General features: G+C 53.5%; 8 protein-coding genes and 1 non-coding gene across 9 annotated transcripts; 4 read left to right on the top strand and 5 right to left on the bottom strand.

Annotated features, from left to right (window-relative positions):
* The first annotated feature begins 13 nt into the window (after positions 1-13).
* B0T26DRAFT_t105 lies at positions 14-98 on the top strand. The gene has a single exon. It is a non-coding gene; the product is annotated as a tRNA-Ala (tRNA).
* Positions 99-371: 273 nt separating this feature from the next.
* Positions 372-1,873, top strand: B0T26DRAFT_701844 (uncharacterized protein). The gene is made up of 3 exons (XM_060441609.1): positions 372-573; positions 658-798; positions 980-1,873. The coding sequence occupies exons 1-3, from the start codon at positions 571-573 to the stop codon at positions 1,460-1,462; spliced, it is 627 nt and encodes a 208-aa protein (XP_060298139.1). The 5' UTR covers positions 372-570; the 3' UTR covers positions 1,463-1,873.
* Positions 1,874-2,022: 149 nt separating this feature from the next.
* B0T26DRAFT_701842 (uncharacterized protein) lies at positions 2,023-4,481 on the top strand. Its single transcript, XM_060441608.1, has one exon. It carries the CDS (start codon positions 2,186-2,188, stop codon positions 4,298-4,300), a length of 2,115 nt encoding a protein of 704 aa, XP_060298138.1. The 5' UTR covers positions 2,023-2,185; the 3' UTR covers positions 4,301-4,481.
* Positions 4,482-4,677: 196 nt separating this feature from the next.
* Positions 4,678-5,956, bottom strand: B0T26DRAFT_643306 (uncharacterized protein; the record flags this gene model as incomplete). Its single annotated transcript, XM_060437523.1, has 6 exons — positions 4,678-4,713; positions 4,829-4,937; positions 5,044-5,099; positions 5,164-5,456; positions 5,543-5,559; positions 5,643-5,956. 6 exons carry the CDS (start codon positions 5,954-5,956, stop codon positions 4,678-4,680), a joined length of 825 nt encoding a protein of 274 aa, XP_060298137.1.
* A 372-nt stretch (positions 5,957-6,328) lies between these two features.
* On the bottom strand, positions 6,329-8,725 carry B0T26DRAFT_208002 (major facilitator superfamily domain-containing protein). The gene is made up of 6 exons (XM_060433783.1): positions 8,540-8,725; positions 8,159-8,425; positions 7,880-8,048; positions 7,666-7,785; positions 7,003-7,589; positions 6,329-6,930 (listed from the first exon to the last, which is right to left on the bottom strand). Exons 1-6 carry the CDS (start codon positions 8,541-8,543, stop codon positions 6,533-6,535), a joined length of 1,545 nt encoding a protein of 514 aa, XP_060298136.1. The 5' UTR covers positions 8,544-8,725; the 3' UTR covers positions 6,329-6,532.
* A 6,620-nt stretch (positions 8,726-15,345) lies between these two features.
* B0T26DRAFT_673934 (uncharacterized protein) lies at positions 15,346-17,032 on the bottom strand (the record flags this gene model as incomplete). Its single annotated transcript, XM_060439654.1, has 6 exons — positions 15,346-15,455; positions 15,729-15,949; positions 16,187-16,300; positions 16,429-16,589; positions 16,642-16,663; positions 17,022-17,032. 6 exons carry the CDS (start codon positions 17,030-17,032, stop codon positions 15,346-15,348), a joined length of 639 nt encoding a protein of 212 aa, XP_060298135.1.
* Positions 17,033-17,543: 511 nt separating this feature from the next.
* Positions 17,544-21,779, bottom strand: B0T26DRAFT_701827 (uncharacterized protein; the record flags this gene model as incomplete). The annotated part of the gene is made up of 16 exons (XM_060441607.1): positions 21,622-21,779; positions 20,461-21,578; positions 20,221-20,360; positions 19,945-20,130; positions 19,884-19,911; positions 19,825-19,853; positions 19,768-19,791; positions 19,646-19,728; positions 19,582-19,612; positions 19,422-19,548; positions 19,053-19,388; positions 18,836-19,019; positions 18,589-18,796; positions 18,466-18,555; positions 18,075-18,421; positions 17,544-17,832 (listed from the first exon to the last, which is right to left on the bottom strand). The coding sequence occupies exons 2-16, from the start codon at positions 21,437-21,439 to the stop codon at positions 17,544-17,546; spliced, it is 3,081 nt and encodes a 1,026-aa protein (XP_060298134.1). The 5' UTR covers positions 21,440-21,578; positions 21,622-21,779.
* Positions 21,780-22,367: 588 nt separating this feature from the next.
* Positions 22,368-23,559, top strand: B0T26DRAFT_701817 (uncharacterized protein). Its single transcript, XM_060441606.1, has one exon. It carries the CDS (start codon positions 22,387-22,389, stop codon positions 23,110-23,112), a length of 726 nt encoding a protein of 241 aa, XP_060298133.1. The 5' UTR covers positions 22,368-22,386; the 3' UTR covers positions 23,113-23,559.
* On the bottom strand, positions 23,234-23,877 carry B0T26DRAFT_207848 (uncharacterized protein). Its single transcript, XM_060433782.1, has one exon. The coding sequence runs from the start codon at positions 23,727-23,729 to the stop codon at positions 23,355-23,357; it is 375 nt and encodes a 124-aa protein (XP_060298132.1). The 5' UTR covers positions 23,730-23,877; the 3' UTR covers positions 23,234-23,354.
* Positions 23,878-24,092: the final 215 nt, after the last annotated feature.

Genomic DNA, 24,092 nt, shown 5'->3' with positions numbered 1-24,092 from the left:
AATTATGAGTAAAGGGCGTGTGGCTCAGTTGGTAGAGCGTTCGCTTAGCATGCCCGCTTATATGCGAAAGGTCCTGGGTTCGATTCCCAGCCCGTCCAAATTTACACTTTGTCCTCTTTTTGCTCGGCCACAGCGGTCTCTTGTGACTCATGGATGGCTTGGTGTTGGTTTATTTTTACGTGCTTGACTGGAAATCTGTGCTTCGTTTGGACTGGAATTAAAGGTATTTGGGTAAATACTTATAGTCCATCTTGCTGTGTAAACCAGTGTCGGTGGAGTGCACTGTAATCCGTAAACAAAAGCAAACCCCGCTGAAGACAGGACGGGACCGCCCTACAGCCTGCCCCACTAGCCCGGCTAATCACCGGAAGCCCTCAGCTCAGCTCAGCTCAGCCTTGCATCGAAGACACGGTCAATCGCGACGCAAGTGGTTCCATTCCTGGGGAACGTACCACAGTAGCTCTCTCTCACCACTGCAGCAGGACCGCCACCCAAAGAGACTCCCGCAGCGCCCAGCTCGCCAAACACAGCGACAACACCAGCGCGGGACGCGGATCCTTTTTTGTAAAAATGGTGCGTGTTTAGTTTTCTCCCCCCAGATTTCTTTTCCTTCTTTTTCTGATCGCGGGGCGTGCGTTCCCCTCTCTCTCGTCGCAGCTACCCCTCGGCCTTTTGAACGCGGCCCAAGGCCACCCCATGCTGGTCGAGCTGAAGAATGGCGAGACGCTGAACGGACACCTGGTCCTGTGCGACACATGGATGAACCTCACCCTGCGAGAGGTCACCCAGACCAGCCCGGTATATAGTTCCCTTTTTTTTCGGTTCCTGCTGGTTGCGCTTCGCTTCGCTTCGTGAAGCATTGCACAAAAGTGCAACACCCACTCACTCGAGTTGCGTGCATGCGCGCGCGGGCGACAAACTGCGGTCGGAGAAGCAAAAAGCGCTGACTTGGGGGCCACGACACCTCGCTTGCGAATAGGAGGGCAATAAATTCATGCGACTGCCGGAGGTCTACGTCAAGGGAAACAATGTACGTTCTGTCTACGGAAAGGAGGGGGCCGGCACCATGTCGAGTCTGTTTCTGCCACAGTTGGGACCAAGGGAACTAATGCCTGGGGGACGGCTCTGTCACAGATCAAGTACCTGCGCGTTCCGGGCGACGTCCTCGAAATTGCAAAGGACCAACAACAGAACCAGGGCGGCGGCTACCGAGGCGGGCGTGGCGGAGGACAGGCTAGAGGCGACCACGGCGGACGCGGCGGCGGAGACCGCGGACGCGGCGGCCGCGGACAGGGGAGAGGAGGACGCGGCGGCGGTCGCGGCGGCGGTCGCGGCGCGTGAGTGGGCGTTCCCGGTGCGAGTCTTGTCAATTGGGCGCGCAGCGAATCCACGGGACAATGAATGGGTGGACGAGATGGAACGGACCTACGTGTCGTGGTCTGTCTCTCATCTCTCTCGGTAACTTCTTTGCATATCTACCGCCGTTTGGGCCGACAGTCTGGCCTTTTTGTGTACGGGGCTGCCTATGATAGCGGCACTGACGGAGACTACCGGGGGGGTGCATCGTGGTTCCTCCGGTCGATCAGGTGAAGCGGTGCTCGAGAGAGAGAGCTGCTTGCTTGGGCGTGGTCTACACTACGTACATACCTACTCAGATGGCGCTAGGGTTTGGGGTTGCCGTTACCCGCAGTCTTTATAGCATTTGGCGGGCAGTGGGAAGACTAAAAGTAATAAAGTAGACGCTAACAACGGAAACCGTAGAACACCTATGTTTCGGTCTACAGTTAGCCCAATGCAATATGGATACCCCTGATATTGATCTCTTCCAGTCATTCGTGTCTGTTGAATTTCACACGTGTATTCTGTCTGTACCATACCTTATGTACATGCACGGTAGCAAACTCGTAAATTGATCACCTTCCCATCTTGTTGTCTACCCCACACCACGTGACTAGGCGTGAAGCGCTACCGGGATATGCTGGTGACAACCCGTGTCCGCTTCCATCTCCACTCCCGACTCTTCAACCTAAAGAAGGTGAGGTACCTTAGGTATTTAGGTCCCTCAAGTTGCAACCAAGCTCAGGCACCTGATGGTGTTTTAGGCTGAGCTGAGCTGAGCTGAGCTGAGGTAGGAGGTGCGCGACGGGTTTCAATTCGATTGAATAACAATCAACAATCTGAATTAATGGCAGCCTCTCCCGTCCCTGTCCTTGTCGACGGCCTCTGGCGCTGTCTCTGTCCGTCCGCTAGCAACGGCCTTCTGTTGGCCAAATCTGTTTCCGTCGAGGCACTACTCGCGCCTCCCTGCCGGCTCCGACTCCGACTCGGGCGGCGCGACAATGGCCTGCACCAGCCTCGCCAAGCTCGCCGCTGGGCCTCGCAAGAAGCCTCGCAAGCCGTTTCCCAACCCGCCGAGCAAGAGCTGCCCCCTCCCTCTTTCTCCCCCCCTGCACAGGAAAAACAGCCGATATTGACTGCGGCGAGCTTTGCTTACTACCTGGACACCTTCGACGATGACACGCTCAAGAAGGCGCCGTATGCAGTCCTCTACAGGGCGCTTGGCATGCTTCGCGATCGCGATGTTCCAAACCACAGGGCAAAGATACTCCGCCTCGTTAAATTTCTCGTGCGCGATGAGCACCAGCCGCTCAACACCACCATTGCCGAGGCCCTGATCGCGGCCGACACAGATGTCATGGGGTCTGCTAACGGCCTGGCTTTTCTCTTGAACGAAATAGCAAAGGGCGAGTTTCCCGTCACCAAAGACATGCACGATATGGCCTTGAGGGTGCTCGCTATCCATCCAGACTATCTGCTCAGGCTCCGCGTCCTCGGCGACATGAAGCGCAGGAAGGTACCCGTCCAGGATCTCCCCAATTGCTTCATCGCCCTCGGCTATCTCAGAGACGGCCAGCCCGAGATGGCTCTGGACCATCTGGACAACTTGGCCCCCACCGCCGTTCCCGGCTGGGTCATGGACATATTCATTGTTACCTTGACCAGTTGGGGCCATTCGCACGAAGCCTTCCGGCTCCTGCAACGCCGGCTCCAAGACGCAGCCTGGAGTGCTTTCCCACCAAAGCACGCCATGTGGTATTTCCTCCTCGACGAATGGAGCAAGGCGCTGCACTACGAGGGCACGAGGCTCGCCTGGGGCACCATGGTAGAGACCGGGCTTCTAAACCCGTCCGACGGCATGGCCCTCAACGTCATTAACACGGCGTCGCGCCACTGCGAACCGGATCTGGCCCTTGCGGCTATCAAGCTCCTCGCATCACGCCGAGTCAAGCTGGGGACTCACCACTACGAGGCCCTGCTGGACTCGTACGCCCATGGCGGAAACATAGTTAAGGCCCTCAAGGTCCTCTTCATTATGGTTGAGGCAGGGCGGGAGCCCGAACTAGCGAGCACCCGCTCGATACTTGCCCTTCTCAGACGATCCCCCGAGCTCGCAGACGAGGCCGCCGATTTACTGGTCGAGTCGAAGTTGAAGGGCCGAGAACTTCACCGTCTGGCTCCGAGAGTGCTGATAGAGGCGCATTGCTTGAATAACGACCCTAGAAAGGCCCTCGGTGTCTTCAAATCGTGGGATCGCATGTCCTCGTCGGCCCCGGATCTCGAAACCTTTGAATTGATCATTGCCATCACCGACTCTGCCGTGGCTATCCGGCACCTCGAGACCGAGATGAAGCTGATGTCAATTCGCCCTTCGGCACAAATGTACGAGAGAATGATGGAGGCGGCCATGTCTGTAGGGGATACGGACCTCGCATTTCTCTACGTGAAGAAGATCCACGCCATGGTGAGGGATTTCACCCCTCAGGCCAAACTCGCTCTGCTCCGGCTCATGGAGTGGGCCTTGAAAAGAGCCGACCTATCGTTCAAGGACATGTACGATTGGGGCCTAAAGATGGAGATGGACATTGGGTCCGAGGTGAAGGACCTGTGGCTTGCAACCGCCCAGTACCGGACTATTACCCGAGAGGAGCAGGAAAAGCGCAGGCTCGAGGCCGACGAGGCCGCACGCGTAGCCAGGGAGGAGGAGGCCGCGCGCCAGCTGGAGCTGGAGGCTGTCGAGCGCCGGAGAAAAGTGCACGAGTATATACAAGAGCGCCAGCGCGAGCGCGAACGCGACCTCGAACGCGCTAGGGCAAAGCTCAGGGAAAAGCAGGCGAAGGAGCCCGCCATCAGCGAACCGCAGTTGGTCGACAAGCAGAAGAAGCCGGTCACGTGGAAGATTGAAGGGCTGGCGTTTGGGCAGAAGTGGAACGAGGAGCGAGAGGAAGATGAGTACGAGTGAAATATAACGCTGCTACTGGGGTCTTGACTGTCAGGGGAAATGTACAATTCATCTACAACGCTTGCCTCGGGTAGTGACATTTAGAGGAGGGGGCTCGTGTCGTGCCCACCGTATAGAACGTCTAGTTCCGAGTCAAATATTAGGATCAAAGGGCTCAATATCAGAAAAAAGGAACTGAAGGTCTTGCTGCGAGCTGGCAGTAGCATTCTCACTGTAGACAAAAATGTGTCTTGTGTTTCTTTTTTTTTTGCCTGGTAGTTATTAAATCTCTATGCCCGGCTCATACCAGCCTGTTAACACTGTCTCCATCCGTCCCCTCTTCTGTCTCTCTCTTTGACGATTTGACGAGCAGGTCTAGCAAGTGACAGACAGAAAGATTATGTCGACTTGCGATGCATGATACCGGCACCGGCCTAGACGGTTTTGTGCAGGAGAGGACGTCAATGAATGAAATTTGTTTACAAATGCAGAGAAACACAGCAAGAGAGAGATGCCGGGGATGGAATTGAAAAAGGGGACGAAACGCACCTGGTGGTTGGGGAAGATTAGCGTGTCGGCAATGACGACGTTCTCGCGCCTTCCGGCGACAAACACGACCGCCTCGGCGATGTCGTCTGGCGTGAGCGGCTCGCAGCCGCTTTATGCATGGCGTGTGTTAGTCAGTGTGTTGGTTCGTTTGTTTATGTGTTGTGTTGTGAGGGGGATTTGTTTGTTAGGTAAGATGGCGAAGGAAGGAGACGTACGTATAGACGGCATCGGCTTTGGCCTTGTCGCCGTTGAAGCGGACGACGGAGAATTCCTGGCCGCGGAAGGGTGTCAGTGGTGGAGTTTGCCCCTTTTTTGAGATAGGGGGAGGACCTCACCGTCTCAACCTGGCCGGGGTCGACCTCCATGACGCGGATGCGCGTGGCGATCAGCTCCTTGCGCAGGCTCTCGGTGAAGCTGCGGACGGCGGCCTTGGTAGCGCAGTAGATGCTGCCGCCCGGGTAGGGGTCGCGGCCGGCGATGCTGCCAATGTTGATAATGTCGCCGGCGCCGCCGTCGGGCCGCGCCTGGAAGACGGGCAGCACGGCCTGCGTCATGTTGATGAGCCCCGTCACGTTGGTCTGGAACATGACGTTGATGTCTTGCTCGGCGATCTCGGGCGCCTTGGCCACTGCAGATGCGTGTGAGCGGGTGTAAGTGTATTACAAGACTGCCTATTTTAAAAAAAGGGGCGAGTGAAAAAGGACATGAACTCACCTCCTTTAACCAGACCACTAAGCAACACAACAAACAGCACGAGAAAGTGAGCAACTAATCAAGAAAACAAGGAAGGCAAAACAACAAAAAATGGGCGTACGCATTGTTCACCAGCACGTTGATGTCGCGGAAGTCGTCGGGCAGGCCCGCCACAAAAGCCCTGACCTGGTCGGGGCTACTAACGTCAAGCTGAACAGGCAGGACCTTGACGCCGTCGCCGACCTCGGCGCGGATCTTGGCGGCGACGTCGCGGAGGGCGTCGATGCGGCGGGCGGTGAGCACCAGCTTGAGGCTGTTGGCCGGCGCGGCGCGCGCAAATTCGAAGGCGCAGCTGCGCCCGATGCCCGACGACGCCCCCGTGATGACAATCGTCTTACCCTCGAGCCGCCTGGCGACTGCCGACGACGACGACATGGCTGCTCGGAGATTGGCGGCGGCGGACCGAGTGAAAAACGGGGCAAAAGAGGGGTTACGAGGTGAGCTTGTGATTCTTCTCAACAGCGCTCTTGCCAACATGGGATGGTGATGGTGGTGATGTGAGGTGCAGCAAAGTATTAATTCACCTATTGAGAGTCGAAATGGTCTGTAGGCACTCAGTACTCCATTGACCAATAGTAACTCGAGAATGCATGCGAAGCTGACGCCATACCTGACGGATCCACCGACGACGGGAGATAGAAATACGGATATGGAAGGAACCCGTCTGTCTGCCTCCACTCCAAACTCCAAAAAACCCCCGCGCCGGTGCAAACAGATTGGAGAGCCCGCGCAGTCACGCAATAGCGCCTATAGGTAGTGCCGAAATTGAAGAGTGCGGAGGGTGAATTTCATGTTATTCCTAGAATTAGAGGTATAATACCCGTACCTAATTAAATAATAAATCTAAAATTGTCTAAACGCCTGCTCTATACCAAACCAACCCTTCTGGTGACTCCCATACCTGCCCAGTACCTTTTTATTTTTATTGTTATTTATTTTCATCTCCCATCCCTATACAACCGCCTCGGCCGGTACATACGGCGACAAAGGCTTCGCTGCCGTGCGCTGCCGCCTCTCTGCCTCCTCGCGATATCGCTGGCGGAACTTCTCCTCGATGGGGACGCGGCTGCGGCTGTAGACAAAGAGCGACGCTACAACCCCGGCGGCGAGCACTATGCAGCCCACCGTCATGCCCTCTTTCAGCGTGTCCGTGTATACGCCCCGGATGACGGCCCACTGCTCGGGCGAGACGCTCGCTGCCTCGGACGACACGTGCGAGAGCTGCGACGCCGACACGGCCCCCGCTTCCACCGCCGCCTTGCTCTTGACCCCCAAGATGGCCGACGATGCCGCGATGCCTATGCTGCCCCCGAGAATGCGCACCTGCGCTACAAGTCCCTGTGCCGACGCTATGAAGACACGAAAAAACGATTAGCACTCGTTTTGAACCCGTAAACCAAATCCATGCGTGCCTGTCTTACCATGTTCCTGAATCGTCGACTCGGTGGCTGCCAGCATGGTCGAACCCGTAGCCGACAGCCCAAAGCCCAGCCCGATAAAGACTAGGAATCCGAGCACCTTTGGCTCGAGGCTGGGGTCGCTCGACGCCGTCGTCTCGAGCGCGCAGCCGATGATCATCATGATGCACGCCGCGACCATGGTCTCGGCGAGCCGATTCTTCTTGTCGTTGAAGAAGCCACCCAGCGCGCTGCCCACAGCCGTCGCCGCTAGCATGGGGAGCAGCATGAGGCCCGCGTCCAGCGCGCTCTTACCGTTGACGATCTGGAACCGGATGGGGAACACGTACACCGAGAGCATGTACGGGAACCCCGCGGCCATGGTCGTCAGCATGCCCGCCGTGAACGCCTTGTTGCGCAGGAGCGCGAGCGGAATCGCCGCCGCCATCTTGTCACCCCACCGCCGTTCCAGGTAGAACTGCCATGCGAAGAGCGCCACCAGGCTTGCAACGCCTGTCACGAGCGGCGCTATGAACACGGCTTCCCTCCACGTCCCGCCCTCGGATCCGGAATTCTGAAATGAGAAGACGATCAAGACTGCCGATGCTACCCTGTTTTCGAGTCCCGAGGAGGATAAGTAAGCATTTTATCTTTTTTTGTGTCTTTTTATCTCGGGGACAGACTTACAACAGGAACGAGCCAAGGAAATCCACCTCCCTCCAAAGTCTCCGCTCAAGCGGCGGGAGATATTTCTTTTCGGGCCAGGACAGGTAAAAGAGCATGGCAGAAACGCCGCCGATGGGACCGCTGGAGAGAGAGATTAGCTGTTAGCATCTCGCATTTGTAGACATCATCGTCCTCAACAAGGGCGTTGATGATAAAGCACGGAAAGGCCACCAACTTAATCCAGAAAACCCATCTCCAACTCGCGTACTGCGTCAGCACTCCGCCCAGCACTGGGCCCAGCACGCCGGCAGTTGCCAAGACGATGCCGACGATGCCTGCGATGATCTTTTTCTTCCCGTCTGGCGTGAGTTCGGGCATCACGATCATGGTGATACTGTAGAGGCCTGGGCATGGACGCTGTCAGCAATGCTCAACTCTATTGCACCTAGTTTTTCATCCCAAGTCTATGACTGGAAGAAAGGATGAAAGAAATAAATAGAAAGGAAAAACACACCGGAACCGCCAATCCCCTGCAGCGCCCGAAAGGCAACCAGTTGGTCAAGGCTCTTGGCCCAGCCGCACGCCAGCGAGAAGACGATGAAGATGATGTAGGCGGTCAAAAAGGCCGCGCGCCGGCCGACGACGTCCGAGATGCGCGCGAACAGCACCGCGCAGCTGAGGAAGGTCAGCGTGTAGGCCAGCGGCACCCAGTTGATACGCTCCAGCTCCTGGAACTCGGCCGCGATTGTGTGCAGGCTCGTGGCGACGATGGACGTGTCCACTGCGTTTTTTTTGTGTTAGTGTGTGTGTGTATGTTTGGAAAAGAGAAAAAGGGGGAGTTGTGGTTTTTTTTTTTTTTTGGGGGGGGGCAAAAGGGGAAGCGGGTAGTACATACGCATGGCAAGAAACAGTCCACAGCCGAGTCTATATCACGGAGTCCTTCCGTCAGTTTACCTCTTTGCTCTTTTTGTGATGAAACCCACCCTGTCATTAGCAGAGAGTACCGCAGCTTCGGCAGGGGTGGGCTGCTGAGGTCGAGCTCGTCACCTAGGCTCTCCGGGGTCGTCGTTTTCCCTGTCTGCGTGTCGGCGTTTGGCTTTAGCTTTGGCTCGCCCATCCCGGCCTCGGCAGAGGTGATGTTTGTGTTGGGCCGAGGGTCTTGGGGTTCACTGCCGTTTGCCGGGGGTCTGTCCCAAGCGGCCGCCTCGCTCTTCTTTTCGGCATCGCCGTCCATTGTGTGGGAGGGTCTCAGGCGGGAGATGTGATGATGGTAAGATGGGGTGGGTGGTGGAGTTCAGGAGGAGGCGGATTGGGTGATTGTGTGTTTTACAAGATGTCCTGTTGCTGCTATGGCCATATCATGACGCGTGCCCTGGGGGGTAGGGAGGGAAAGGCGAGATTTATATTCCGTAATGCTTTGTGCCCAGCTTGTCATCACTCTTCTCTGGAGTATCCACAACAAAGTTGTCGTAAAGGCGGTAAAGTAATGGCTCTCGCATTCGTCGCATGGAGGGATACGGTACGTGCCGCGCAAAGAGGGCAGAGAAAGGATGCTGTTTTCGCCTGGCCCTTCTGTGAAAGCGTGTTGCCTTCGTTTGAGGAGGCGTGGGGCTCAATGTGTGGCGGGTGTGAGAGGCGGACGTCTGTCCATCCGGATGTCATGTACATGTATGGCCGAATGGGGGCAAGGGTCAGGGAAAGGGGACTGGGACTGTGACGAGCATATCTCGGACTCGGGGTCGACAAGCTAGAAAGAAACAATGCGAGAGACAGCCCGACTAGAATCACTAGTAGACTGGGCAGGATGGCGTGGGACCTGGCAGACAAGAGTCGGAGACGGAAGAATTGCAGTGCCCGGCGCTCGTATCAGGCGAGGGCGGAGGAACTGCCCTGAGGTGGCTGCTTGCTCCGGGCCGAGGACCGGCCCCTGCCTCTGTCTCTTGGTCCAACACTCTTCTCCCTTTCCTTTTTGGTGAGTGAACAGGAAGGAACGGACAAACAGCAATGGCAATTGCGATTTGGGTAGGTAGTAGTTGCTCCACCCAACAGACGGTCAACTACTAGCAGTGGGGCCATGCACTTCGTGTTTCGTTGGCCTTTGGGCCACCTTAGTCGCCCAATCCGATGCAACATGAAGCGAGCCATGGCGATAGGGAGGCAGCTATAACTTTTCTCGAGACTCTCTCTACACTAAGCACCACACCAGCGCATGGCAGATACGTGTTAGGCTGCTGGAAAAAGCTTGAAAGCTGCTGTCAGTTGGCCTGGCCGAGGAGGGCTAGGTTGTCATTGGAGCTTGTTAGTCAGGAAGGCTGCGTTTGCGGCTAGTCTGCCAAGGGCACGGATGTAGTCGCATTTCGCACTCGCTTAAACCACCCGGGCCATTGGCCAGCGCCGCATGGAGAGAACCCGGAAGCTTATCAAATCTGACGAGAGACTGCGGCGCGCATCGGATTCAACCCGAGCAACCGACGTAATTCCAAGCCACAGCTGTCAGCAGATCTCTCTCATTGGTTCAACTCCCGAAAAAGGCAGGAGCAACTGAGGAAGGCTCGAGCTCTTCCTTCAAAAGCCGCCATCCGCCTCTTCCGCAAGGTAAGCAGGGAGAAGGTTCGAAACGAGCCGCATCATATGCTCTTTCCGGAACTTAATCTTGACATGCAGGTTTCGGGATTTCGAGCTGGACGTGAAAGTAGGCACATGCACAAAATTACTGAGCCGTTGAGTCTAGTGCCAATTAGGTTGCCTTGCTATCACTGTCCCCGCTGCTTGTTGTAACGGCCGTAGGAAATCCTTCCATCCAATCCTTTCCACCTCAGCCCCCCATGGTCTCTCACGTCGGCATCATTAAAACCTTGGACGCCACAGCTCTCGCTCTAGCAAAGACGTATCCGTACCGTGCAAGCGAATTCTCGGGTTGGTGTTTTAGTCCGCCAATACGAGCTCAACACTATAGTCAATGTATGTACAGTACATACAGTCAGTCTTGGGCACTGTGAGCACCGTGGACACTTGCACTTACAGCAGCCAGTCGACCACAATAGCTCATATAAAAGTCTCCTTTCACTAACTGTTCGGGGCCTTTTTGGTATTTTGACTCAAGGATAAGCCAGGCAATTACCAAGGCTACTTTTTAGCCCACTGCAAAAGGAATAGATAAAAGAGCCAGAGGGGCTAGCAACGATGATACACTGATAACTCGGTACATCAGGTGCCTAAGTAGGTACCTAGTGACTCTGTCGGTGCCGTTCAATTATTCGACTCTTTGCCCTATGGCGGTAAATATTTAATTGTGTTCATCTTGTGGTGTGCATGGCGATGGGCATAAGCCATTTCTCTTTGGTGATCTACCTGTGGAAGTTTCTCCCGGAGTAGACACCTACCTAGGACTCAGCGGCAAGCCGTGGGGTCTGTTTTTCAACGGTGCTCGGTCTATGTGATAGTTTCATAGCTTGATATCGGAGTCATTTCTTCGTGATGAGTCTCGCAAGGCGTCAAGATTAACCACTTCAGTCTGTCTGGCAAAGTTCAGCTGCCTCTCCGACGGTTTACAGATATGAGAGATGCCACTTACAAGACCGCAGAATAGAATGTGCGAGCTCTACTCGTTTGAACCAACTTAAATAGGCAGACGAGACTTCTAAAGATAAGACTGCAAAATTAAACATATTCATTTGTGTGATGTCAACGCAACCGGAACATGACTCCATATCCGCACTACCACATCGCCCTCCTATTGACAATTACGCAATCAACGTCTCTGGAGCCGTGTTAGATATCTCTCTTAATGTGTTTGATGGGCTTGGGCGCTGGAAATTGCAGAGTCTTCCTCAAGTTGAATGCAGGTGTTGGTTCACATAAAGTCGTTCAGGAATTGCCCTACGCTAGTTCAACAACAACAATGACACTACAATTACCACCCTCTGGCTGTGCCTACATTTGTTTACTTTGCCCCTGAGAGGCCGTGCGCGGAGAAGTTGACTCAAAGCGAGCACTTGACGGAGTTCTAGCCGCCTGAGTCGAGAACATTTTGTGACTAGTTCGTAGCGGTCTGAGCGCGTGCAGACATCACCAGTGCGTGCCTCTTCATTCAACAGACCCTACTATGCTAGCTCTACGCTATGTTATCAAGTCACCCAAGCTACCGGTGCCAGTTCGCAAGTCGCCACCCGAGCTACCGACGCCAGTTCGCAAGTCGTCACCCAGGCTACCGGCGCCAGTTCGCAAGTCACCCACGTCCAGGATAGTCACACACAGAATGATTGCTTTCACTGTATACTTGCAAAATTATTGTTTAAAGGAAGCTTAATGCATATTATACGCTGTCCTTTTATTGGGGAGACGTTAAAAGAACTCTCGGAGGGTCGCAAGCTCGAAAAGCCTCATTATATTATCCTCGACCCCCTAGATCACGATTTGATGATAGAGAAAATGCGGAACACAAGTAATAAAGCGGTTATTCGCGAGTACTTTAAAGATCATGAATGGGATGAGGTAAAGTTGGAAGCAACTTTTCCTGAGTTGAATATTATTTTGAACGTTTGGGCTTGGTGCCAACCCCAAGTACCATACGTCGTTAACTTATTGGACCATTTTAGTTGCCCAATTGGGAGTGAACCTGTGAATATTTGTTATATATATAAGTGCCATTTACCAACTGATGGCCGTATATTAAGCAGTTGGACTCATAAATTATACTGGGATGACGAGAAGGGCATTCAGTTTAGCATTTATCCACCTGATGGAAATAAGAGAGAGAACCACTACCGTATATTATCTAAAAAGACGCTTCCTTCTTCGTATTAGAGGTTTCTAGCGCGTAGGGGATAATTTGAAACAAAGACTTCGAGCTCAAATATTGTGTTTCTCTACTCGCATTTACCTGTTGCTTTGCTCACTCAGTCGCCCAGCTCTTCACCCAGACAGTTATGCTCCCTCCATTACTTGCGACTCTTCTAAGTATTTAAGGACTTTTGATCAGCACCTTCATCTCTATGGATGGCCTTGAAGGCAGTTGTGGCATCCAACCGTTCACGTCTAACAAGATTGTGAGTGGCTACTTGGTTATTGTAGCAGCGAAAGCCATTGCAGAGTCTGGCGATATCGAGGAAGACGATTTGGAATTGACAACGGCAAAGGTACAGGAGGTCAAGGATTTGTGAGCGAGCGTTCTAGTCTGAGGTTGTTCAACAGCTAGGCGTCAAGATATTTGCCGGTTTAAGCAGCAGTGGCCATCCGTGCCGAGGGCAATGCAAAGTTATATATCTGTCTAACACCCAAACGCAAGCAATCTTCTTGTGGCCTATGCTCTACGCCTCGAACTACCTTCCTAAGAATCTTCGAAATTCAGTATTACTGATCCAACGATCTGCCAACCGCCGCAAACAACTATTCCGCTTCCGAGAACCGACCCCGCTGAGAGGATGGATCACAAGGAACCCCGTCCAGCGCCAATTGCCGAGGTTGCCAGCAGCCAATCTCCGCAACGCACTTGACTGAAACTTCCTGCTCCCCTACTTTAACTGAGGCACAGAGGAAGAGGAGGAAGACGACGAGGCCATCCAGATAGACGTGAGTGCTGATGGCGGCAAGAATTATCGCGACTTAGCAGAGATATGTTGAGTGCCGATTTATCAAGGGCGTATTGGAGGCTATTAGAGGCTTTTGGCTGGCTACTTGTTCTAATTTACCCAGTCTCGTTCCCTCATTCCCGGCTGTCTTCGAAAGTTGCGTTGCTATCGCTTCCTCAAGCCCCCCTCACCACCTCGCCCAAGTCCCCTCCCCTGTTCGTCTATCCCTCCACATTTTTAACTGGCATTAATATCGACACAATCCAGAGGGTTTCTGTCAGCTTCTAACAGTAGGCAGCCGCCCTAACTAACTCATAGTGAACGGCAGCGACTACTTTAATGACGCAACCCCCCCTCCACCCTACTTACGAAACACGTTGGGGCTACAACATCTCCAGACTGCCATCAAAAACCCAATTCGAACTACAAGCCTTCCCCCGGGAGTCTCCAAGATGTCAGAAATAGTTGATGTAATGGGTTGGACAGAGGACGATATTAAAAAGAAAATCGCCGAATGGGTAAGGATTCGTGTAATTATTAAGGGACTAAACTAATAGCACACAGACCGGCAGGGCCGCGGAATCGATAGTTCAGAGGTTTAGTAGCAGAGACGAGGATGCTCAAGTAGTAATATGTGATTTTACAGGGAAGGAATGGATGATGAATACAGCCGAAGTCTTGCGGACGGTAAGATTTATTTATGTCGGGATAAGCATCAGTTTATCACCGATGGGGATCCGGAACGTCGATATTATGGCTAAGAGATAGTTGAGAAATGAAGTCTCTTGTTCGCCAACCAATATTAACCCGACATATTCTGTCTCAAAGTATGTTTTCATAAGCCGCGCAGCGTCTAAACACATGAGTGCTTCTAAGTTAGACCTTGAGACTTTTACGGGGATAGGAGAATGCTCGTCTTGAAATAAAACTTCCTTACGGATCACGATCAAGGCTCCAGTTAGTTGTGTCGACATGTAGACCCAGCCGTTTGTTCTCGTCCTGGAGAGTTCAAATTCCACAGGATTGGTTGCCACCGCTCTCTCAAAGAAATCATCGACAGAGCAGAGCACACTACGAGCCGTTACGAAGACTCCGGCATTCCATTACACTAGTGCAACACTATTGCCGTCAGACTGCTGCCTGGGAGGAGTGGCACCGGTAATGAGGGAGGCATTGAAGCCGGACGGTAGGCCCTAAGTATACGTCTGTTCAGTATTACCTGTCGGCAGGGTCTTAGGATATTGTATCGCATTTCGTTGATGCTCCTCGGTTGGCGATTGTGGTGTTAACTGGTCAATGCGCGCCTTGGGGGGTGTGGTTGCCTTAATATAGTTATGATCGCTATTATGCGCTTAAGTCGTAGCGGAACCGGGCCTATTAAAGATATAACAAGCGCTATCCGTAGTCCCAGTCGTGTCGCTTCGCAATGTGCTCTAGTTTTCTAAGTTGCTTCGGCTCCTCTTTGCCCCCCTTTCTTTAGGTACTGTCTCAAGCATTCGCTTCCTAGTCGGTTGGCTGATGGGAGCTGGAGCTGGATGAACTAGTGATGGTGAAGCCGGTTTAATACTGTGATCCTAAGTGGTATACTTGCCTGCGGGCGGGCTAGATGTAAGATTTTTAGTCTCGTCCTTGCTTAGCCCTAAGCCCTCCTCTACGTTCTAATCTTCTACGTGTTCGGCTTGTGTGTAATTACGTGGGATGACTGGAGGGTGTTGATTGTATAAAGATGCCTTGGGAGGTTTCGCACTGTTTGGTAGCCTCTGTTCGGAGCTAGCTTCTGGTCGGGCCTGGAGCTTAAGGGTATAATCGGTCCCTGGAGTCGGTAGCATAGACTCTGCTGCTTCTGTCTAATATTAGTAAAGAGAAATCGACGAAGCGGGACGATATACCTAATACTAAGGATAAATATATTGAAATAACGCGGGTAGCCTTTAAGCTTTATAACGGCGGATATAAAGAAGTCGCGAGATCTGGATACCGATAGCTCTCGGATATTCTCGGCTTGGAGAATGCCGTTCTCAGTAAAGTCTTCAATATAGGAGACCGCGAAGTACCGGGCTAACTGTAGCTATTTCGGGAACCGGACGAGCTCGTTTTGAAACCCACAATTTGGCTGACTTCTCGCCAAGACCTAAGCGTGGATGTCTTCTAGTGCGTCGCGATGTTCCGGTGTGTCGGCTCGGGGTAGAGTAGGGCGTGGAGTATGGACGTCTTGCGAGGGGCCTTCTATAGAGTCCCCTTCTGCTGAAGGAATTAAGTATTTAAGACGAGAAATTTCAACTTTTAACGCTGCGTACCGCGTCTTGACTATCCTCGGCGGAGCGTAGGGGGACGAATAGTTAGGGCTGCTCCGCGGTTAGGCTGTGTTGGGGCAGCGGTGCCAAGGTGGTGGAGAGAGCTCACTCCAGCACGAAAGGGTGCCGTATCGTTGAAATAGTTCAAGAAACTTAGTTCCTGCATTGAGATGGCATAGGTAAGATCGCTGTAAGTCACTAGAGGCTCGGGGAAACATACTTTCGTGCCTAGCAGCGCCGTCATGCCCACGGTGGAGTTGACGGTACCCCCGAAACCTAGAATCGTAGATATCGCCGAGCAGGAACGAGTTGAAGGTGTTCATGACCGCCTGGTAGGCAAAGACTTCTACCATTGTCTTGTTGAAGCCGGCGATGATTGCCCCGTCCGGCGTGGTCAGGTTGAGAAACCCGACGCCAGCCGCGCCCGATAGGAAGGACAAGCTATTGTAGACCCGCCCCCTCTCGACGCAAACACCTGCACACCGTTCTCGAAGGAGAAGTTGGCTGAGTAGGACGCGTTGGCGATAATGCAGTGTGCAACATGTGAGAGAAGGCAGGTACGCCGGATCAAGGTGGTCACAATGAAGGTAACAAGAAGTGCGAGCAATGACTAGTATTGGGGTAAGACTTCAACCTGGCCCTCGCAAAGGAAGGGGGCGAGGGCCATTGTTTATATACATGCTCAGGGGCTCAGTCCTGCGTGTGCTTGTGAAAGTTTGTGGGGTTGTGGCGCCGTAGTGCGGCTTAGTGGCTTGTGCCAGCCAACGGGCAGTGGCCTGGCCAGTTGGTGCTCTTTCCATACAAATAGTAGCGTCAGCCACTAGATTTAGTGATGTGTTGGAAACCCTTTGGCTAGGGTCGGAGTGATTGTCCTAGCAGTTTCCGGGCTCGTACACATGTTGGGGAAGGCAGCCACGTACAAGGTCAATGGGCTTGGCGACTCTCCCGACTCTTCGTCATAGAGCGGTCCGAGCCCGAGGGCGGGAACATTGAGCGAGTTGCCGTTGAGCGGCGGCTGGCTGTCGGAGGACGGCGTCCAGGCGATGTAACCGCACGAGGTATCGCAAGGAGCAAGTACACTCTGTATTGGAGGATGTTAAGTAGTGATACTTTCCCTAATAATAATGATTGACGATGACGGCATCGGCGGAAATGCTATACTTTACATTTAATATAAAAGTGGGACTAATTAAGTCATTGATTCGTCAGGATAAAGATCTAGAGGATGCTAGAATTTATAGGCAAGTATATATTGTGACGAACCTGGTTCGTACTGGACCAGCTGCAGGAGGCAGGCGCCTCAGGCAAGACTGGGGGCCCCGCTCGTCGAGAGCCAATCAGACGGTGCCCGGTGCCAAGAGGGCTCTTGGCACCAGGCAAACGGGAGGACGGCCAATCAGAGGTGGCCCGGTGCCAAGAAGGGTCTTGGCACCAGGCAAATGGCCCGGCACGCTAGCAGTGCCCGGCGCCAGGCAGCTCCTTCCTGCCGGGCAAGTAAGAGCTGTGCTCTTACTGGCCCGCCATAATTAAATAAATACGATGACCGTATCCACGGTCTTAGATAGTTCTTGCTTGGTTCTTCAAGCAAAGCAATACACATTCGCTGCACTCATACATCTTGAGTGGCATTCTGATTTGACTGTATTACTCGTGCGATAGGAGCTTGCCCTTTGTTCTATCTTCATAATTACCAACCCCCAGCACTCTGTGGAGCCCGTGCTCCCTGACAGACAGACGACCCTAACAGTCGAGTGGTTTGTAATATATATTTATAAATTCTCTCGGGCCCTTCTGGTGATACGCTGCAATTAGGAAATACAGGAGAGGAGGAGAGGAGGAGAGGATGGAGAATAGTACGGAAATTGAACGCAGAAACGAATGTGCTCTTTTATAGCTTTTGCTGTGATAGCTTCACCACCACTTCCTCCCAGTTCCCAGCAGCCAAATGTAGCGGCGGTCGTCGGTCTCCATCCTTCACTACGGTGGCGGCGCCCGTCTCCAATAGTAGCTTTACTAATGCTTCCTTCCAGCTATGTTATCTGCTACTTAAAGAAATATATTCAAAACCAACCCCTATAAATTCACTATCCGAAGTGTACCAGTATATATGTTCCTTGAAGCTTCTGTGTAGGAAAGCCTTATATAAGGGTTTGATATATGGTCCGAGGACGTCTAACGATAGCGCTTCTTGATTCATAAACGCCTCGATGGCTACCCGTTGGACGTAAAAGTCATCATCCTCGAGCCGTGCCGCGATGCGTTGTAGCACCTCCTCGGCGAGGCCGGCCTGGCCTTGAAGCGCCTCGATAGCTGCCCGTCGGACGCTCCAGCCGTTATCTTCGAGCCGTGCTGCGATGCGTTGCAGTATCTCCTCGGTAAGGCCAGCCTGGCCTTGAAGCGCCTTAATAGCTGCCCATCGGACGCCCGAGTCTTTATATTCGAGCCGTGCTACGATGCCTTGTAGCACCTCCTCGGTAAGGCCGGCCTGGCCTTGAAGCGCCTCAATAGCTACCCGTCGGACGTAAAAGTCGTCATCCTCGAGCCGTGCTGCGATATCTTGTAGCACCTCCTCGGTAAGGCCAGCCTGGCCTTGAAGCGCTCGATAGCTGCCCGTCGGACGTAAAAGTCGGTATCCTCGAGCTGTGCTACGATGTGTTGTAGCACCTCTTCTGCGAGGCCGGCTTGGCCTTGAAGCGCCTTGATAGCTGCCCGTCGGACGTCTGAGTCGTTATCTTCGAGCCGTGCTACGATGCCTTGTAGGACCGTATCCGGTAAGCCTCGACGTTGATGTCCTATGATATATAAGATGCTATTATATAGGTGTTTAGAAGTATCATCGTTTAGCCAGGAAGATACAATATTTATGATACTGGATGGTATTGCTGTTCGTCTAAATATCGATCTCAGAAGATTCTGTTCAAGTCCTCAGATGCTTGCTTTAATATATTAATCATAACCTGCTCTAGACACTCTATTTCGCGGGCTAACTCGGAACTTTTCGTGAAGTCGCACTCGAACAGTAGCCACTGTTCCAGTTCGGTTTCTAGCTTCGCTCGAAGTTCCGACTCTTTCCGCTCGACTTCGCTCAGGCAATGCATAACCAGGCGCTGATGCGTAGGACCTAGGAGGTCGCGTGGCTCCCTCTCAATCGTCTGGAAGAAGCCGGGTGCCCCCCCGTCAGCATCAAGCAAGCCGGCGACAAAGCGCCAGAAGATATCGTATCGAGGATCGTATTTATGCTTCTGAAGGAAAGTGGCAGGCTCGACTTTGCTGCTGCAATCTCTATTGCTGAATTGTAGGCAGTTAAGGGGTTGTTCGGCTTTCCACTGCCGTACAAAATACCGCGCCGCAAAGTACTCCTGGAACGTCAGATGCAAAAAGTGGTAATTGCGGTTGCGGCTGTTCGATGAGAGCTCTGACATCCGTAGAAACGAGAGGCGCGTGCAGGTGGTGTCTAGCGGGACTCGAGCTCCAGTAGATTTAAACTGCCTCGATATTGTATCCCGGTGCTCTGGCCGAAAGTTGATCACATTATTATGCAGACCCGTAAAGGCTAAGCCCTCAAGAAGAGAGAGCTCGGCCTCAATGAAGTTCTCGACCTCTGATGGAAGAAGTTCCTGGACATGGTCATGTGTCACCACTTGCGGTCGGTTTGGTTGCTGCTTCCCCAATCGGACGATATCCTTCCTCCATAAGCTTTGCTCGATGGCTCTGTAGATGGCTGTCATGGTCTGCGGGATAACCTTATCGCTGAGGCTGCTCCAGGTGGAACAGAGCGCATCAAGTTGAACCGGGATCCGCACAAGTCCCTGGACTAGTTGGTGCTTTTGGAGGTACGACTGAACCTCGCCGGGCTTTTTCGAATCCGTTTCGCCCGTTTCTGAATCAGTGAAGGCCTTTTCCACATAGGCACTCACTTGATCGGGATAGAATCCGATGGTCTCTAACTCCAGTTGGATAGGATCGAGACCAGAAGTAAGTATTGCGTGTGGCCGAGACGTGATGATGACATCAGGCTGATTCAAGAGCTTCTTGAGGAACTTGCGCATAGTGTCGTCCAAGTCCTGTGACACTTCGTCTAGGCCGTCGAGGACAAACAAAGTTCTATCACTCTTAGTGTCCTCTAAGGCATCCCACAATGCCCTGGCGAGGCCGTCGCCTTCTGGGAGTTGAGAGAAATACTCGTGATGGAATAGATGGCCAAAGTTATATCCACTGGACTGGAGTCTTTCTTTACGCTTCAGATTCCGTAACGGTACCCAAAGTACGCGATCGAACAAGTCCTGCCTCAGTTTTCTATATGTGAAATCATAGACAATCTTCTTACATAGAGTAGTCTTACCCACTCCTGCCCGTCCAGGAATCAGGATGCGACTTGGTTGTTTCTCCTGGCCGCCGCGTGACTTCCGGGGTTTAAATAGAGTCGGCAGTGTCACATTGATCGTCTTGTCCGGTGCCATAATATTCAGTCGGGCGAGGAGCGAAAATGGAGAATCCTTTTGCGCTCTACCCTCGTCGTCTGATGGGCTGGTCTTGTCGCCAGGTTGCTGCTCCACAATGGCAAGGTTAATGTAGCACCGATCCATCGGAAGCAGGACGCCCGAGAGTCGTTCGATCCTGAGCTCTGTCAAGGAATAGCAGTTATTTCAGATGCAGAGGTCTGCTCTCTCAATAGGCCGGCCGTTGCGAATGTCGCAAAGAAGAATGCTAACTCTCCCGGCGACAAGAACGTATCCTGGATCGTCGGGGCCACTAAACTTGTTCATGGTTACGTGGGGCCGATCAAGGGGTAGTGGATGTGGGACAATTTGCAGGGTCGCGGAATCAATATCAACCAGCTGTGGAGCGTTAGCTTCCACTGAATACGGTTTTAAGCATGATGGAAAGTATCTATACAGGTTCTTCTTAAGATAAAGAGGCATGGAGCCAAGGAGCTATTTTGCGCGGGAGACTTGACTTGCCAGTCTCGTAAAAGGTGACCACATGGCCTTTAAGGTCGTTTTCTAGGCAGAAAGCAGTGAAGCTGCGGACGAGTTGTCTGAGATCGAAAGTAGGTTTCGCAAGCTCAAGCAGGTTAGAGACCTTCTTGTCCCGGATCGAAGCCCAGAGCCTCAGACCTGGCTCAGCCCACGTAGCCACGCGTTGGAATGATGTACCCCCGAAGGACGTGGCGAGAAAGACGATGCCGCGTGTCGCTCGTTTTACGGATTCATACTCGTAGCTAGCTATCACAAGCGTCTTCGCCAAGATGATGCCACCGAGGCACGACGCGATGAAGACAATTGGCCGGTCGCGTCCGGGTTGGTCGTCCGCCACTGGAGGGCGGCCTTTGATGCCGGCGAGCAGCAGCCGAGCGAACTCGTCGATCATCTTTTGGACGAAACCTGGCTGCTCGAAGAGGTCAGCCGGCCAGTCGCAGGTGAAAATGCGCGCGGTCGGAAACCGCTCGGGCAGCATGTGCGGGTCTTCCAGCCAGTTAACGCAGGCCCCTTTCGGATCCCATGTCCAAGTATCGGGCGACTGCGTGTCGAGGCCATGGATGGCGATAATGTCAACGTCTGTTGCGGTTTTGTTCTCGGGAGAAGGGTAGACTTGGCGGAGATTGACACCCTTGCTTTTTAGGTGGAATTGTGTCGGATCGTCGGGTTCTGTCTGATCTTTTCGGCGTTGGCCGTGCTCAGGGTGGGAATTAGCTCCACGAAGAGCTTCCTCTTGAGTAAGACCTTCTTCGGGCTTCAGGGCGTGTTCGAGGATGTGTGTCTTATTCTTGTCGGGGTTGTCTGGACGGAGGCAGTCGCCTTTTTGCGTGGATTGTTTAGGATCGTGGGCCCCGCCGGAGACAGCGGTGCGGGGTTTAGACGAGTGGATGCGGGATAGACCCAAAGCCAAATGGCAACCACACCGACGGGGAGACAAAGGGCGGCTGCCCATCCGGCCAAAGAGATGCGCTGGCTGAGGTTGACGGAAATCATGGCTCGACTACCGGCATAAGAGCTTGTATGGCGAGACCGAGATCCGTACGAGTTGTTGGGTCGCGGATGCTGCGCTTCGGTGAACAGTGCGAGGCCCTGCCGCTCCGTGTCCTTGGTGTGGCAGGTGGAGGAGGTTGAGCTTTGGTGGACGACGGCGAAACGCGGTATGAGGAGAAGTCGGGCGATTTATGCTCGCTCCCAGGCCCAAAACGCCACAGAGCGTCCACATCCAATCCTCGGGGCCAGGCAACAAACGCCAGCCGCGACCAATAATGCCTTTCGCAAGAAGACACGGCGCGCTCTAGGCAAGTGTTTATAACGCCCAACCAAACTGTAGATAGCCAAGGGGTCGTATAGAGCACACGAACGAGGATTCATATCCCTAGACGCTCACAGCTGTGTATAGACAAGCGGCAGAGAAGTTGAAACGGAGGAGGGTGCGATCAGGATTGATCTATCTCCCGAGTTTGGCTGACGGGTTCAACTAACCGCGTACGCAGAGCGGCCTTCGTCTTTCCTCCAGCTCCTGCCGTTCCCGCCCACTTCCTCCATGGCTCTATTAAATCACCGACTCTAGCCGGTATATGGTAGTCCTATCAGCGTCTAAGTGTCCATATCCTCTAACAACGATAAACGCAGTTCGAAACCGAAGTACTTGGAACGGAGAATGACGAGGGAAACGGCACCACAGATGCCCTGCCGGCTTCCTATCATTACGTCGAGGCCTTCAGAAAGCGCGTTGTCGCTAACCCGGCGGACAACATACCGGCTTTCTTACAGCAGGAACTGTCCGTCGGGGGGCTGGCTGACATGCTGGAGCATCTATGGTTTGCTGGCGCGAAGCACCCCGCCACACCGCTGCACTCCCATGTCGCCATGGGACGGAAGAGCGTGATCGCCGACCGGATGGATCTGCACCTCCTCTGGGACAACGGCGGAAGGCTCTTTCTCAAGCCCGTCCCGCGCTTTCTTCTCGATCCGACCTTTTGGCGGAGCAACTTACGGTGCCCGGATGCCTGCACGTGCCCCGACCCTCCAGCGGATGCGTGCCAGGGAAACCCGCGGAAAGTCGCCCTCGGCTTTCTCTACACGTACGCCTGTCTCATTTCGTCAGAGAGCGACTTCTTCGTGGCCAACGACAGCCGCCTCTTACCTCGCAGGGCAGACGACGTAACGATCAAGTGGGCGCACTGGAAGAAGCTGGCCAGGGAGCTCCTAGAAGCGCACGACCCAGGCCAAGTCCACCAGCGCTTCCATCGTGCCGAGCTCCGCCTCTCCCGCGTCAACACGATCAACCGCTTCACCCGCCTCCCACTTTTCAACCCGTACCTCCGCGGCCGGCGCAATTACGGCAGTCTCTTCCGCGATAACCTTACCTGGATGGCCACAGCTGCCGTCTTTATCGCCTTGGTGCTGACGGCGATGCAGGTCGGCCTCGCAACGGAACGGCTCCAGGGAAACGCTGACTTCCAGCAGGCGTCGTACGGCTTCACCGTCTTTGCCATCTTGGGACCCATGTGCGCGTTCGGGCTGTTGGGCCTTTGGGCGTTGTTCAATCTCGTCAAGGATCTGCCGTGGCTCCTCGGCGATAAGGTGGCGCAACGGCACCGCGCTACATTGGCCTCTGCCTAGGCTCAAAATTCGCTGCAACGGCGGCGTTGTCTGGGCGGCGTCGACGGCTGTAGCCGTCGACCCTTGTCCTCTGTTTTCTCTATGTGCATTATTGCGGTGGCAGGTGCTCGGGGCTAAGCATCCTGATACGACCGGGAGTATGGCCAACTTTGTGACGGCATACGATACGCAGGGTTGGTATCCAGAGGCTGAGCCAATCGAGATCAAGGTGCTCGAGCTGCGAGGGCCTTCAGGTGGAAAAACTACCTTCGATGCCAGACGAGAAGGGAACACCTGCCCACGCTATCTTCCTCATGCGCCACCTTTTTCCCGCCGTACTCACGCGACGTCGCGACATTATGTATGATAGCGGGATCACGCGTAGCCCTGGCCCCAACCACCCTACCTTCCCGGTCCCTCGACGCCCCAGAGTCTCTGCCGACTGTCTCAAACTCCTCGCTTAGCAGATTCAGGAGATTTTGGTCGCTTTGGTTTATAAGCTGAAGATGATCGCCGACTGTTATAGTATTCTCTTGGATGAATGTTGTTGTTGCCTGGACCAAGGCTGGCGGCAGATACTCTAGTCGAGAAGAAGGTATTGACAATTCCTTGAGAGCGAAGTCGACTTCGTCGAGCATTACACGGAGCAACTAGCCTGACTCATCCTCGTCCATCTTCCCAATCTCTGTAGGGCCTTTTTCTATATCAACCTGAAGCTTATTTACTCATTTCTAATTATGACGAGAACAGCGCCATAGGTACACTCGGGAAGGTAACGTCCAAGGTTACCGTCGGGACTAGGTACACCGGTAATTATAGGCTCTGCCTACTGGCTAAAAAAGACCTTTGTGTTATCGGCATTGTCGGTGACCATAAGCCACCTACCACAGTGTGTATATTTGAGAAGTTAGACCTGAGTATGGCTCCATTGGAGTCTACTTGTTGAATATCGCTGTTCCTGTTACAAGATTCCTCCAGTACCTAGACAACAACAAATTGCA

The sequence above is a fragment of the Lasiosphaeria miniovina genome (assembly GCF_030549165.1).
Source record: "Lasiosphaeria miniovina strain SMH2392-1A chromosome Unknown B0T26scaffold_3, whole genome shotgun sequence".
Taxonomy (NCBI): domain Eukaryota; kingdom Fungi; phylum Ascomycota; class Sordariomycetes; order Sordariales; family Lasiosphaeriaceae; genus Lasiosphaeria; species Lasiosphaeria miniovina.
The sequence above is the reverse complement of the archived record's forward strand: the minus strand, read 5'-3'. Positions and strand labels throughout refer to the sequence as shown.